We start from the raw sequence: 13,312 nt of genomic DNA, 5'->3' as shown, positions 1-13,312 counted from the left end.
CTAACTATCACCCAGTTGCTTTAACGTCCTGTATTTCAAAAGTTTTCAAGTCTATTCTTAAGAAAAAAAAAAAAAAAAATTAAAGCATCTTTCCTACCACAACCTCCTTTCTGATCATCAGTATGGGTTCCACCACGGACACTCCACAGGTGATCTTCTCACTTACCTTTCAGACTCCTGGTCATCCTCCTTTCAGGACTTTGGCAAAAGCTTTCCCATTGCACTTGACATCTCAAAGGCTTTCAATCGAGTCTGGCATAATCTTTAGTTTCCAAACTGCTCTCTTACAGTTTCTATCCTTCTATCTGTGCCTTCATCTCTAGATTCCTTTCTGGCCATTCTATAGCTGCTGTTGTAGATAGCAACTGCTCTTCTCCTACACCTATCAATAGTGGTGTTCCTCAGGGCTCCGTCCTATCACCAACTCTCTTCCTTTTATTCATCAATGACCTTTCAAGCTACACATCTAACCCTATCCACTCATACACTGATGATTCCACCCTTCACCTTTCCATTCGCTTCCCACAGCGTCCATCTCAGCAGTTGCCTCAACATATAAGGGATGAGGCTATGGCACACCTAATGTCTGACTTGGTTCATATCTCTGACTGGGGTAAAAATAACCTTGCTGTTTTTAATGCATTAAAAACAGCTCTTTCATCTGTCAACCTGACAAAATCTTCCACAGGAGCACCCTCTAATTTTTAACAATATCCAGCTCACTCCTGCATCATCTTTAAACATACCTAGGGTTTCAATCTCTCGGGATTTATCTTTGAAAAAGCATATTGCCTCCCTTGTAAAATCTGCTTCCAAGAGATTGGGTGTGCGCCGATTACGTACCTTCTTTACCCCTGCACAGTTGTTGACTTTATACACGAGTTTTATTCGCCCCTGTGTAGAATACAATTCTCATGTGTGGGGAGGCTCCCCACATACAGCACTTCTCAACAGGGTAGAATCAAAGGCTTTTTTAGAACACCGTCCGATCAGCGAAGTTAAGCAACGTTGGGTCTGGTTAGTACTTGGATGGGTGACCGCCTGGGAACACCAGATGCTGTTGGCATAACGTTCTCCCCACTTGTCAAGTGGGGTTGGTGGAGGATTAGTGCCCCTCCCCGTAAAACAATTAACTCTAAGCCCTTGGCCACCCCACTTGGGATACATGGCGTCTGGCATTTTAACTCTCCTCCTCTTACTGGCTCTCATCAACCTCTGTCTCTTTGCTGCACTGTTGCATCTTTATCTCTTTTCTATTGTTATTTCAATGGTCACTGCTCCTCTGAACTGTCCGCTTGCATCCCTCCACCTCTACGATGGGAGCATAGCACCAGTCTAGCAACAAACTCTCCTCCCTTTTCTGCCCAACTCTCTACTGCAAGAGTTAACCGCTACTCCCAGTCCTTCATGTATGCAACAGGTCAACTCTGGCACTGTCTCTCTCTGTCTGTTCTTCCTACTGCCTATGATCTCCGTGTTTCAAATGCAGTGTGTCCAGGCATCTCAAAATGAATGGATCTTGAATTTGGCTCTCTGTTATCTTGTTTTTGTTTTTTCTTGGGAGGAAGCAATTTGCTCGCCATTCATCATGATCTCTTCTCTTGCATGAATGTTGCTCAAGACATGCTGGAATGTGCAAAACGCAATCCAAACTTTCTGGAGACTGTTAACATTGGAGATGAAACTTGGGTGTATGGGTACGACCCAGAAACCAAATCACAGTCATCCCAGTGGAAGTATGTAGGGTCACCTCGGCCAAAAAATAGCATGAAAGGTTTCCAGCAAGGTAAGATGCACTCGCATGTTGACATTTTTTTCAACTACCATGGTGTTATGCATCACGAATACGCACCAAAGAGTCAAACTGTCAACAAACATTACTGCTTCAACATTATCCACTGTCTTCGTGACACAGTTCAGCAGCAGAGACCAGACCTTTGGACAGCAGCAAGTTGGAAGCTGCAACATGACAAAGTCCATCCATTCTTTTCAACTGATTCAGGAATTTTTGACCATGCACAACATCCCACAGGGCAGGCTCCCTATTCACCAAACATGGCTCCATCCAACTGTTTGTTATTCCCCATGCTCAAAACTTCGCTGAAGGGTTCCTGATTTGAGAAGAGAGAAATCATGATGAATGCGATGAAGCACCTGCAAGATACTGAAAACTGACTTTGGAAAATGTTTTAGGCAGTGGAAAGAACGCTGGGCTACGTGTGTCAAGTCAGAAGAGCCCTACTTTGCAAGAGATTAGGGTCCTAGCTGAACAGGTTAGCTATTTATTTTTTTTAAAGCCTAAGATCAGATGAACAAACCTCGTACTGCAAGCATTCAAATACATTAAAAATACACTCAGAGCCACATCCATACTGCCCCTTTTGGACAACAGAGTATACATTTCAGTACTAGTAATGTCTATGTAGATGCATGAAAAGTCCTACAAGTATACTGATTGCATTCAAATTAATAATATACTTACAGCCAAATCCTTATTGCCCCTTTTAGGCAAGAGGGAGCCCAAAGGTATTCTACCATAGTCCAGAACATATGTCACAGGAGACTGACCTATACCTGGAGGCACTTCATATGACAGAAAAGTCCTGTCATCATTTGGGTCTGAACCATTTTGTGTATGACATGGTTGTCTCCACCTAAGTTCTCTACCACTGTTAAAGAAGAAAATAGTATTGCATCTAAGATTTATACATCAGCTACAATTATATAGGAACAATATTCAACTTTCACTTGTTTTTAAATACTATAATACCATTTATTTAACTTTGTATACAATAACCAGAACCAATTTTTAAAGATATTTACTGTGCTGGGGGCCTTCTGACCTGTTCTGTCTCTGAACTTTGAGAGAAACTGATAGTCAACTTTGCTACATAATGCTGATTCTTGTCACTGAAGCGGGTTCTTGCTTGTTTAACTGGTCCTTTGCCATTCTTTTTACTTGTTGCCTGTTGTCCCTCAACTGGTGGTCATCTTGGCACTGGATTTACCCTCAAGAAACTCATCCCATTTCTTCAGTCTCTCTTCCCTTTCTTTTTCAGTTTCTTGAATTCTAGAAAAAAAAAAAAAAAAAAAAAGAGCCAGTAATATAATTGTATAAAACCCTTGGTATAGACAAGAGCGAGAACTTCAGGTAAGCAAAGTATGGTGATGATGAAGAGGGGGGAACAATAAGGTACAGAGAAGTCAGAGGTCAAAACTGACACAGAATAAGAAAGCCATCTGTTTGGACTACTGCAAAATTTCATAAGGTATAATACTAGATAAACAATGGTATGCAAGATTCCTGGGCAATTTCCAGTACATTTACATAATAGTCAACTTCAATTTACTGATAATCTTATTTTACTGATAAACTTGAAAACACTTACTTGCCTTATGTAGCAAAACAGGATAATGTATATATCATTATCATGACCCTAAGATAGTGTGCAATCTACTGTCGTGTGCAATAACTAACTCTCAGCATATGCAGCCAGCAATTTATGCTTTATATAAATACTTTTTTTTTTTTTTTTTCTGTCCATAGCCTTTTACCTCTTCAGTGTAAATCAACATCATCAACCAGACCCCTTTTCCCACCCTAGGGCAGGGTGGGGAGTAGCAATATCCAGACAGCCCAAGTTTGCCCAATTCAATGGGCCATGCTTCCATTCACTCATCATTCAAGCCCCTGAAATCCTGGCTCTGGCAAGTGTAAATCTCTGACTAAATTTATTAACCTCCATGACCTGAACCTTCTTCAGCACCAGTTTTCATTAAAAAAAAGAAAAAAAAAAAAAAAAAAACACTAATTTATCACAATTACTGTATCTTGACCCATTTCATGCCCTTAAAGACTTTACACCTGCAGTCTGTAAATGTGATATTTCCTCTTACAGATTACATTTACGTTAACAATTTTTGGACTGGTATAGGATATAACATGGGAAATAATGTTCCACTTACTGTATACTGATACTGAAGGAGGATATGAGACATCCCAATAACCTAACATCATTGCCATCAAATAGAGCAATAACCTAATTATAACCTAAAGTTATTTTTTTTTCCCCATCCATACACAGTAAAGTTTATGTCAGTCCTAACGTCTCCCCAACTACTGCATTAATTTGCTCCAAGTTAGTAAAAATGCTATGAAGACATTGGTCAATACCAAATTCAAGAAGCATAACCATGGTATGAACAAAGTATCCATAAAATGGCTTGAATAATTGCAATATAAACAGTAATACACCCATACCCCAATTTCTGGCGTGTTGTGTACCATTGGGAGAGTTTGGTCAGCGAGTATGTCGGATATCGAAGCAATTTTCACCATAAGATACTGAAGAAAATTCAGAAATGCATTCCACGCCCAAACCCAAACTCTCATATAACAGTAAAAGTCCTGTAATCTGAATGGCAGGGGACTGAGGGTCTTTTGGACTACCGTTTTCTCAGCCTATTAGGAGGGACCTTTGAAAACATCAGAAATATGTACATGATCATTAAATAATCATTTAAAATAATACGGGTTAATGTTTTACTCACCGGAAATGCATAGAACTAAAGATGAATAAATGCAGGCAGGTACATGCAAGTCCAGGGGCAAGTCCAAGCCAGATAAATCCTCAGATATAGCCCAGATAATTTTGAAAAAAGGCCAGAAAAATTTGAAAAATTTTGTCTTGAAAATTTCAGAGTATTGGGATATTTGGATTATTGGTGGTCAGATTAGAGGACTTTTACTGTATCTTACTCAATCAATAGTGACTGACACAGAAACGCCATAAGCAAAGTTATTATCCTCATAAACAATAATACTGCTAAAAAAATGGGAATGCAAACATCACATGCAGGAAGGTGAGACGGTAGGAGGGCAACTGACAGGCAGCGAGCTTCGCTGGGGTGGGGGAGGGCAAGGGGACAGGGAGGGAGACAAACAGGGGTGGGGGAGGGGGAGGGGATGGGGATGTAGGGGTGGGGGAGGGTGGGGAGGGAGACAAGTGGGAATGAGGGAGGGAGGGGGAGGAAGGGGGAAAGGGAAGGGCAGGGGGACTGGGAGAGGGACAAGCAGAAGTGAGGGAGGGTGGGGGGACAGGGAGGGAGGTAAGAGGGCCAAACTGCCCTACTAGCCCCCACCCCAACCCCAACTCACTCACTCACACTCATTCTCTCACTCCATCTCTCACTCACTCACTCACTCACTCTCTCATTCATTCACTCTTTCATTCTCACTCACTCTTCCTCTCACTCACTCACTCACTCACCCACTCTCTCACTCATTCTCTCTCTCTCTCTCTCTCATACATGTTATGGCAATTTATTGATGACAAATGAAAAGTCTATGTACAAAAAGAACATTTTCCTACTAGGCTGCTGCCAGGCAATGTGTAGCTGGCTCAGCTGTTGCCAGTGAGTATTGGCCTGGCTCAGCTCTTGGAATGGCAGTGGTTTGGATGCATGCATTTCACTAGGGTGTAGCAGGGTGTCAGACTAACGAGGTGACAACCGTTCAGATTGTTTGGATTGTGGGAATGTTCCCCTCTTTTGTTTGGTCTAGCGAATCGTCAGTTATTGATGCATCAGAAATCAGGGTATGGGTGTATATAAAATGCACTATCTTGGCAAGGCATACAAACATTTGATTATCATCATCATCATTGTAATCATCATCATGATCATGTTCAAATTCCTGCATACCACAACAACTTCGTGCAATTTAAACATTACAGATATTCTAACCTTTTACTGAATATTGGAGCAACAAAATTAAAAAACAGTTACACAAGCTACTTTTATGATACACCAGGATGCAAGTGTTTTAATGTTATTCCCCCTAGTACGCGCCTATATCGGTGGCAGAGGACGTCGTGTACTATAGTCACGGCGCACGACTCAGAGGTTGTCATTATCGTATCCTGGCAACCCACCGTTCAAAAGTGCATCCAATTTCGTATCATATTATACATGAATCATGTTATTATGCACGAATATATTATACACGAATATTATTATACATGAACATATTATACACGAATCACATGCGTCTCATATTATACACAAAATAGGATGCACTGATGAGGGGTAGGTTGCCAGGGCATGATAATGACAACCTCAGAGTCGCGCACTGCGACTATAGGAATTTGTATACTGTGAATGCATAAACGTATGGGAAAAATTACATACAGGCGGTACCCCCTTTCATGGGCAACCCCTGAGACGCCTTTCAGACCTAAGTATTGAACTATAAGGGAAACTATCTAAGACATATTACCTAAGATAATGTAAACCAACAAGATTATGGTTTTACTAGGTAAATCAACAAGGATATGGCTTAACTAAACCAACAAGAATATGGCTGCTCACTTTTACCCAAGAGGACAACAGGCATGATGGACGTAAGAAGAGGATCCGAGGCAGGATTAGGCACCTAGTGTGCATCTCCTGCATCACCCACCACACCACCCGACACACCACCTTCCTCACCACTTTCGTCACCAGCACTTTCGACACTTTCACTACCCACTGTACTCACTTCGTTCATAAACCCTTCAAAGTCTATTTCTGACACCTCAGACATCGAATCAGCCTCTTGATCCTCCTCAGGATATGGCTCTTCTGATGTTGAAGGGAGTGATTCCCCACTTTGTTCAAGCCGAAGGAAACGGATGATGAGTGTTTGCTTCTGTCTGTTTACTTCCTGGTTGTGCTTGTCGGTGTAGTAGCGGAAGGTTCTGTCCAGCGAAGACATCACCTCCTCCACTCGCAACTGAGAGCGTTCGATGTCCTTGAATTCTTCCTTGAATTTATGAAGGGCACACATTACCCTGCTGATCTCCATCATGGTCAAATCTTCCACTCTCCATCACTGGTGTTGCTGCCTTTTCTGCTGCTATCTCCTGCTCAAGGTGGGCGGAGCGTAGGCAACTGTTATCGTTTCTTGGGGGGGCAATGTTGCGTACTCGGGGTAACCCCGGATTTGGGCCACTCTTCGTTGCCCGTCTCGCTTACAAGGAGTTCAATTCGCGTACTAATAAAAAATACACTAAAACTTTATAAATAAATAGGTCCTTGCGTACAAGGGGGATTGTGTACTCAGAACTCGCATACTGTGAGGATGTACTGTATTTTTCATTTGTACATTATACCATAGGGTTGAGTCACCTTGGCCTACACAAGATGATGTAATGTACAAATCCACTAAAATTGCCGTAAATGAAGTTACAGTAGTAGTAGTAGTTGTTCCCTAGGCAGTCTGGCCAAACAGCCCCGAGTCCCTTAGGAAGGCCATGGCCGAGACCAGGCTTTCCCACAGAGCTCTCAAAGAGTGTATGTTGTGTTGTTGGCGTAGGTGATTGTGTGAAACGCAGTCTTCCATAATGTGCTTAATAGTATGGGGTGCTGTGCTGCATCCTGGACAGGCATCAGCGATGGAGTCATCCAGCCTCTTCTGGTAACTTAAGAGGGCTGGATGGTGCCCACATCTCAGCCTGGCCAGGTGGACCCTGTCCTCACGAGGAAGATAGGATTCAGAAGGGTGGATGTCAGGAAGCCGTGCATGCAGCTGTGTGTTGTCTTTAAGTGACTGAATGGAGCGGCGAGTGATCTGAGTGTGGATATGCTTCTGGAAGCTGGTCTGAAGTGGGAAAGGGGGGAGAGATGACAGTATTTGTGTATGGTATCGTGTGCTGGGTGTTTTTTTGATGCTCCTTGGTGTGGGTGGATGTGCTGCCATGTACTGTAGTGGATGTTGTGGGTTTGTGGAGGCTGCAGCAAGAAACTGGGTGCCTCTCATATCTAGGTGATCCTTGACTTTGAGGACTTTGGTTTCTTGATGTAGGTGATCTGTGGGTGTTGTAGCTGTGCAGCCTGTGATTATTTTTAGGGCCTTGTTCTGTATGGTCTGTAGAGTGTTGTAGTGTGTTTTGGTGAGGTTAGAAGCCCAGGCAGGGCTTGCATAATTCATCACTGAACGTATGTATTGTTTGTTTACTGTGGTGGTGGTTTCTTTGTTGTGTCCGAATGTTGTATGGGCAAGTGACCTCAAGGCACTGAGTCTTGGTGTTATTTTATTTTTAATGTTTGTGATGTGTTGTTTAAATGACACTGATATAATGTATGTTACACCAAGGATTTTGGGTGTGTGTGTGTGTGTGTGGTAGGGGAGTGTTGTTTATGGTGAGGTGTGGGATGTGACTGTGTTCTGCTGTCCAGTTTGTGAGACGAGTCACTGTAGTTTTGGCTGGGGCTATTTTGAGCCTGTTTGTGGTGAACCATTCGTGTAGTGTGTTGAGGTAAGGTTGAATGATGTGTGCAGCTGTGTTTGCGTTTTGGTGCGTACTTGTAAGTGTTATATCATCTGCATAGGAAGCTATGTGTATCTGTGGTGTGTGGGTACGTCGTGCATGTATAGGTTAAAGAGTGTAGGGGACAAAACAGATCCTTGGGGGACACCGTTTGTGAAGTTTCTGATGTTAGAAGACTGACTGGCAAATGTTACGTGTGCACATCTGCCTGCTAAGTAGTTTGCCAGCCATCTTTTTGTGTTATTGTGCATGTTTGTGTTGAGTATTTTGTTTGTGAGGTTGTGGTGGGGGATGGCAACAAAAGCTTTGCTAATGTCTAGTGTGATTAGGATTGTTCTGTGTGGTGGCCTAGCTGAATTCATGCCATTGAAAACTCTGTGTAAGGTCTGTAAGAAGGGTGTTTGTGGAGTGTAGTGGCCTAAAGCCATGTTGTGACTGGGCTAGGGGAATGTGAGATGTGACTAGTTGTCGTACCAGTCGTTCAGTGACTTTAGAGGGGGCGCAGAGGAGTGTGATGGGGCGATGTGAGGAGGGTAACGTGGGGTCTTTGTTGGGTTTAGGGATAGTGATGATATTGCCATGCTTCCAGATGTTGGGTATTATGTTGTGTGAGTAGCTATAGTTCGATATGTTGGTGAGTGCTTGTATGCCTTGTGGTCCTAGGTGTTTAAGGTGAATGTTGCTTATGTTGTCTGGTCCACAGGCAGATGAGTGCTTGAGGTTGTTAATGATGTGCTTCGTCTGGTTGTAAGTGAAAGGTGTGTAGTCCGGGTCTGTGGGGAACTGTCTCTTACGTCGGATGATACGTCGGTCTTCGGGATGGGGGTTTAGATGGCTGACTTGTGAAAAGTGATTGATGAGAGTGTTTGCCTGTTGTTTGTTTGAGGGTATGGTGTCTGTTGTTGTGATGGCAGCATGTGATTGTGTGGTGTTGCTGTTGGAAAGTGTGATGCTGTTTAGTGTTTTGTAGAGTTTACTGGTGTTTGTTTTGTGGTCAAGTGTTTGGAGGTAATTTTTCCAGTTTAGTGTTTGCTGATCTGATATTTTATTGTTTATTTGAGTGTTGAGTTCTTGTATTTGTTGTAAGGTGTCTTGTGTATGGGGTGTTGGGGAGTGTCGCAGTGTGTCCCGTTGTCTGATGAGGCCTTGAATTTCTGGTGTGAAGTTGGGGTTGTGTCTCTTTCTGTTGCCTCTAGGGATGTGTCTTTTGTCTGCATTTTGTATAATTGTATTGAATGTGTGCACAGTGGTGTTGATGTCTGTGATGGGTGTACTGTTTAGTGTTTCGAGATGTTGTTCTGTTTCAGTTACAAAGGCCTCCCAGGTGGCTCTCTTATAATTAGTGTATGTGTGTTTGTGGCCAGCTGGGGTGATTCTGGTTTTGGTAGTGATGATGATTGGGAGGTGATCAGAACCTAGGGTTCTGACCACTCTCCATGATGTAGTGGGGGCGAGGTTTGGGGAGCAGAAGGTGATGTCTGGAGATGATGGGAGGAAGAGGGCTTGGTGTGGGATATGGGTATGTTGGTCTAGACTGTTTAGTATGAAAAGGTGATCTGTCTGGGATTGTAGCTCCAGCCCTCTGTCTGTGTCAGGGTTGTTGACATGCCAGGCCGACGACTTGGCGTTGAAATCACCACCCAGGATGATGTTGGGTATGTTAGTGATGTGGTGTATCTGTGGACAGTAATTGTGTGGTACTGTGGGGGATGATTGGGGGGGGGAATGTATGTGTTAGTGATTGTTATGTGTGAAGTTACAGTATATAACAAAGCCAGTACTGTTAGCACAACAATGGGAACACCACTGAGCATACCACACGGTGTGTCTACCTCCCCCACATACTGATGGAAGGTAAGTTTCTCTGTTTCCTCTCCTTCTGATGTAACTGGCGCTCACCATTCACTCACTTGATGTAGTGCTGCTCTCGGGTGCCTGCCCTCTATTCCATCCATCATCATCTGTCTTTCTTTCCTTCGTTCTTTCCTCTTCCTTCTGTCTACAGGTGATTCTACACTGAGTGACAGGCCAAATGGTTTCCTGTACACCAGGAAACCATTGACTACACTGGGTGGTAACCATATAACCAAATTCTGGCACCTGGCGGTTTTAGTGGGTAATTAAGATGCTCCGATCGGACTGAGTCTATGCAGGTTTATATCTAAGGGATGGTTGGGGTTTATTCCTCAAGTAATGCTACTCAGGGATGAGTGAGGCTGGTCACTCTCACCTTAAATGTCAGGACAAACTTGCCTAGCCCGGGGCTTCTACACTCCTCATGGGGCAACGCAGGATTAGATGATGATGATTTATATTCCTCTTGTCTTTAATGCACTGTTGATCACGGTGATATGGGTATGGATGGTATAAACCGGTGATGATAGGACATATATAAAAGTTGTGGCATTGGTTATAATGTACTGATGTAATTTACTTCCTTCCTACCCTACATAATTAGAGTCACACTTTGTACATGATGATTTAGGAGGGTACAGTCCATTGCACTCATGTATGGAACACTGCACCGACACTAACTTGATTTTCTTTGTTTAGCTGTAAGAATGTCCACAATTACTTATTTATTTAAACATGATAAGTATATATATTTAAATAATGGTAATGTAGCAGAGTAAATTACCTGAATAAAGTCTAAAAAGGAAGGGAAGACAGAGAGATAAACAGTGTGTTGTGACAGATCTAAATATATTATCAGTGAACCGAGGGAAAGAAAAATGTGGAATCTTATCGTGTCATTTATAAAGACTCCATCATGCTTGCATGTGTCAACCTTCTTCACTTAATGGAAGATCTCGACACTGCCCGATCTCTGGCAGGCTCTCTATTCAATCACTTATCCCTGATGCTGCACTCTATGACCTCATTCCAAATCTTTTTTGGTCTGACTCTTGAAGCCCTACCCTTGACGTTCACACCTCTCACCTTCCACACCCAACTGTCTTCCTCCATCCTCTCAACATACCTAAAATATCTCAGTCTATCCCTCCTCAATCACAACATCAACATAATCAAGTCTCATCCTTCCTCTCAATTCTTCAACTGCAATCCTAGCCCCCCCAAGCCTTACATTCAAAGATACACAACACATTCACATAATCACTGTCATATTTGTATATTTGAGTCTATGAATATACTCTTCCTTTACTGCTCAGGTCTCACTACCGTACAGCATTACACTCTTTACATGTGCCACACACAAGAAACCCACAGCACAGAGGGAGAGCCCTCTCAATGGTAAGAAGGGCAACAGCTCCCTGAACTTCCTCCAACCACTCCTTACCCTCCAACCCCACCTCCAGCACACAACATACTCCCCAAACAAAACTCCTCCACACACTCAAGAAACTCTCCAGCAATATCAGTCCTTTCATGCCCATCAATCTCTACGTGTTCTCCCTGACACAACGCACACATAAAATCAGCATTATTTCATAGCCTACCTCTGAAAAGGAAAATGAGGCAGGTAAAAGTGAAGTCAAAGCCAATTCATCCAGTTATGAGGAAGACTATTATGAATCAAGACTCCTACTTCAAGTTCAGGTAAAAGTCAGAGGAAATAAACACCTTTGTGTTTCCATCTATTGAAGAGTACGAAGTATAGGCAGTAAAATCAAAGGAATTTTCTCAACATCTACCAATTAAGCCGCCAATAGACTTGCTAGCTTAACGGTTTCCCATCACTTTTCCAATTCACTCATTTTCCTCTCTCTTTTTTTCTTCCAGTCTTCTAAGAAATTATCATAATGAATGCAAGAAACATTATCATTACTTTATGTGTCTATGTGCTTGTTGAATATTATTTTGGTGGTGTCTCTGGGTCTGTATGGACCATCACCCTGAATGATGGTATGCACAAAACACATCCCTTCTTGTTTTCTTTTCCCCCTTGTTTCCCAGCAGGTTGTGATTATTGCACTACCTCAACTGTAATACTAAAGAGGGGCAACTAACACAAGTTTCATAGACGGGTGTAGTTTTTCAATTCAGGCTTTTTTCAAATTTTAGATAAATGCTGTTCCATTTGCAGTATGATTCAAGGCAACTTCACTCTACGTTGTGGTAGGTGGTGGCAACCACCACCCACTCGTTTGATGCAGTGCTACATGCTTCTTTTTCACGGGTGACTCTACACAAAGTGACAACTACAGGTTACCTGTAACCCAGGAAACCATTTACAATATTGGATGGTAACCATATAACCAAATAATGGAGTGATGTGGAGCCTACCATGGTGCCTCTGTTAACCTGGTGGAGATATACAATGTGGTGTCCATCCAGGAACCAAACCTCCATACATTTCCCTGTGCTTCACCACAGCAGGCATTGTCCACCACAAGGGAACAAAATTCACTGCAAGGATGACATTGTAGGGGCAACTGCTTGCCTCCGGTTGATGGGTCTGCTTAGCTAGAGAAACCGGGGTTGATCTACTGCTACATTACAGTGCGTTTCTATTAAGAACATAAGTATGTTGCTGCTATCATTTACATTACGTTGCGAACAGCATTTGTATAACACGTGTGAAAAGCTGAATATATTTTCACCACGAACTGTCGTCCCTCCATTCACCATGCTGTGTGAACCAGCATTATACTACCACATGTAGCAGTTTCAATCAATGGCACAGAAAAATCAATGGCAAACACTGATGGGGCTTGAACAGACACCTCTGCCTTTCCAGGGTGACACACTAACCCATTTCTGTACTCCTTATCACTGTCTAAATCTCCTGTCCTAATGCTGGAAGGACTTCTGTTCCTGAGCATCATCATACAGAGGATATCACACCATCACCCGAAGGTGATATTCTGTAAAGGAAATGCACTACAACAAAAAATTATTTACCTTTACTTACCTTTATTTCTCTTTGAGCTGCCAGTAACAATGCAATTACTTACTGTTTTCTCTATACTTACATCTATTCCAAATTCTTCATTATTTTCTGGTGAATTACGAGGTTTGTCCAAAAAGAGGCCAAACTTTTA

The 13,312-nt window shown here is 42.6% G+C and overlaps 2 protein-coding genes across 2 annotated transcripts in view; one reads left to right on the top strand and one right to left on the bottom strand.

Moving 5' to 3' along the window:
- The first annotated feature begins 1,605 nt into the window (after window positions 1-1,605).
- LOC145406718 (uncharacterized) lies at window positions 1,606-2,115 on the top strand. Its single transcript, XM_080277817.1, has one exon. It carries the CDS (start codon window positions 1,606-1,608, stop codon window positions 2,113-2,115), a length of 510 nt encoding a protein of 169 aa, XP_080133943.1.
- Window positions 2,116-2,777: 662 nt separating this feature from the next.
- Window positions 2,778-13,312, bottom strand: part of barc (RRM1_TatSF1_like and RRM2_TatSF1_like domain-containing protein barc) — a 129,991-nt gene continuing 119,456 nt past the window's right edge. Inside the window, exon 8 of the mRNA XM_080277978.1 lies at window positions 2,778-3,070. Coding sequence (XP_080134104.1) covers window positions 2,977-3,070 — 94 coding nt within the window. The 3' untranslated portion in view covers window positions 2,778-2,976. The remainder of the gene's footprint in view (window positions 3,071-13,312) is intronic.

Source organism: Coenobita brevimanus, chromosome 71 (assembly GCF_032717465.1).
Source record: "Coenobita brevimanus isolate Jiangsu-jjx chromosome 71, ASM3271746v2, whole genome shotgun sequence".
Classification (NCBI taxonomy): domain Eukaryota; kingdom Metazoa; phylum Arthropoda; class Malacostraca; order Decapoda; family Coenobitidae; genus Coenobita; species Coenobita brevimanus.
The sequence above is the reverse complement of the archived record's forward strand: the minus strand, read 5'-3'. Positions and strand labels throughout refer to the sequence as shown.

Coding starts and splice junctions, on each gene's coding strand:
- LOC145406718 (XM_080277817.1), top strand. CDS start 1,606: ATGAATGTTGCTCAAGACATGCTGGAATGTGCAAAACGCAATCCAAAC.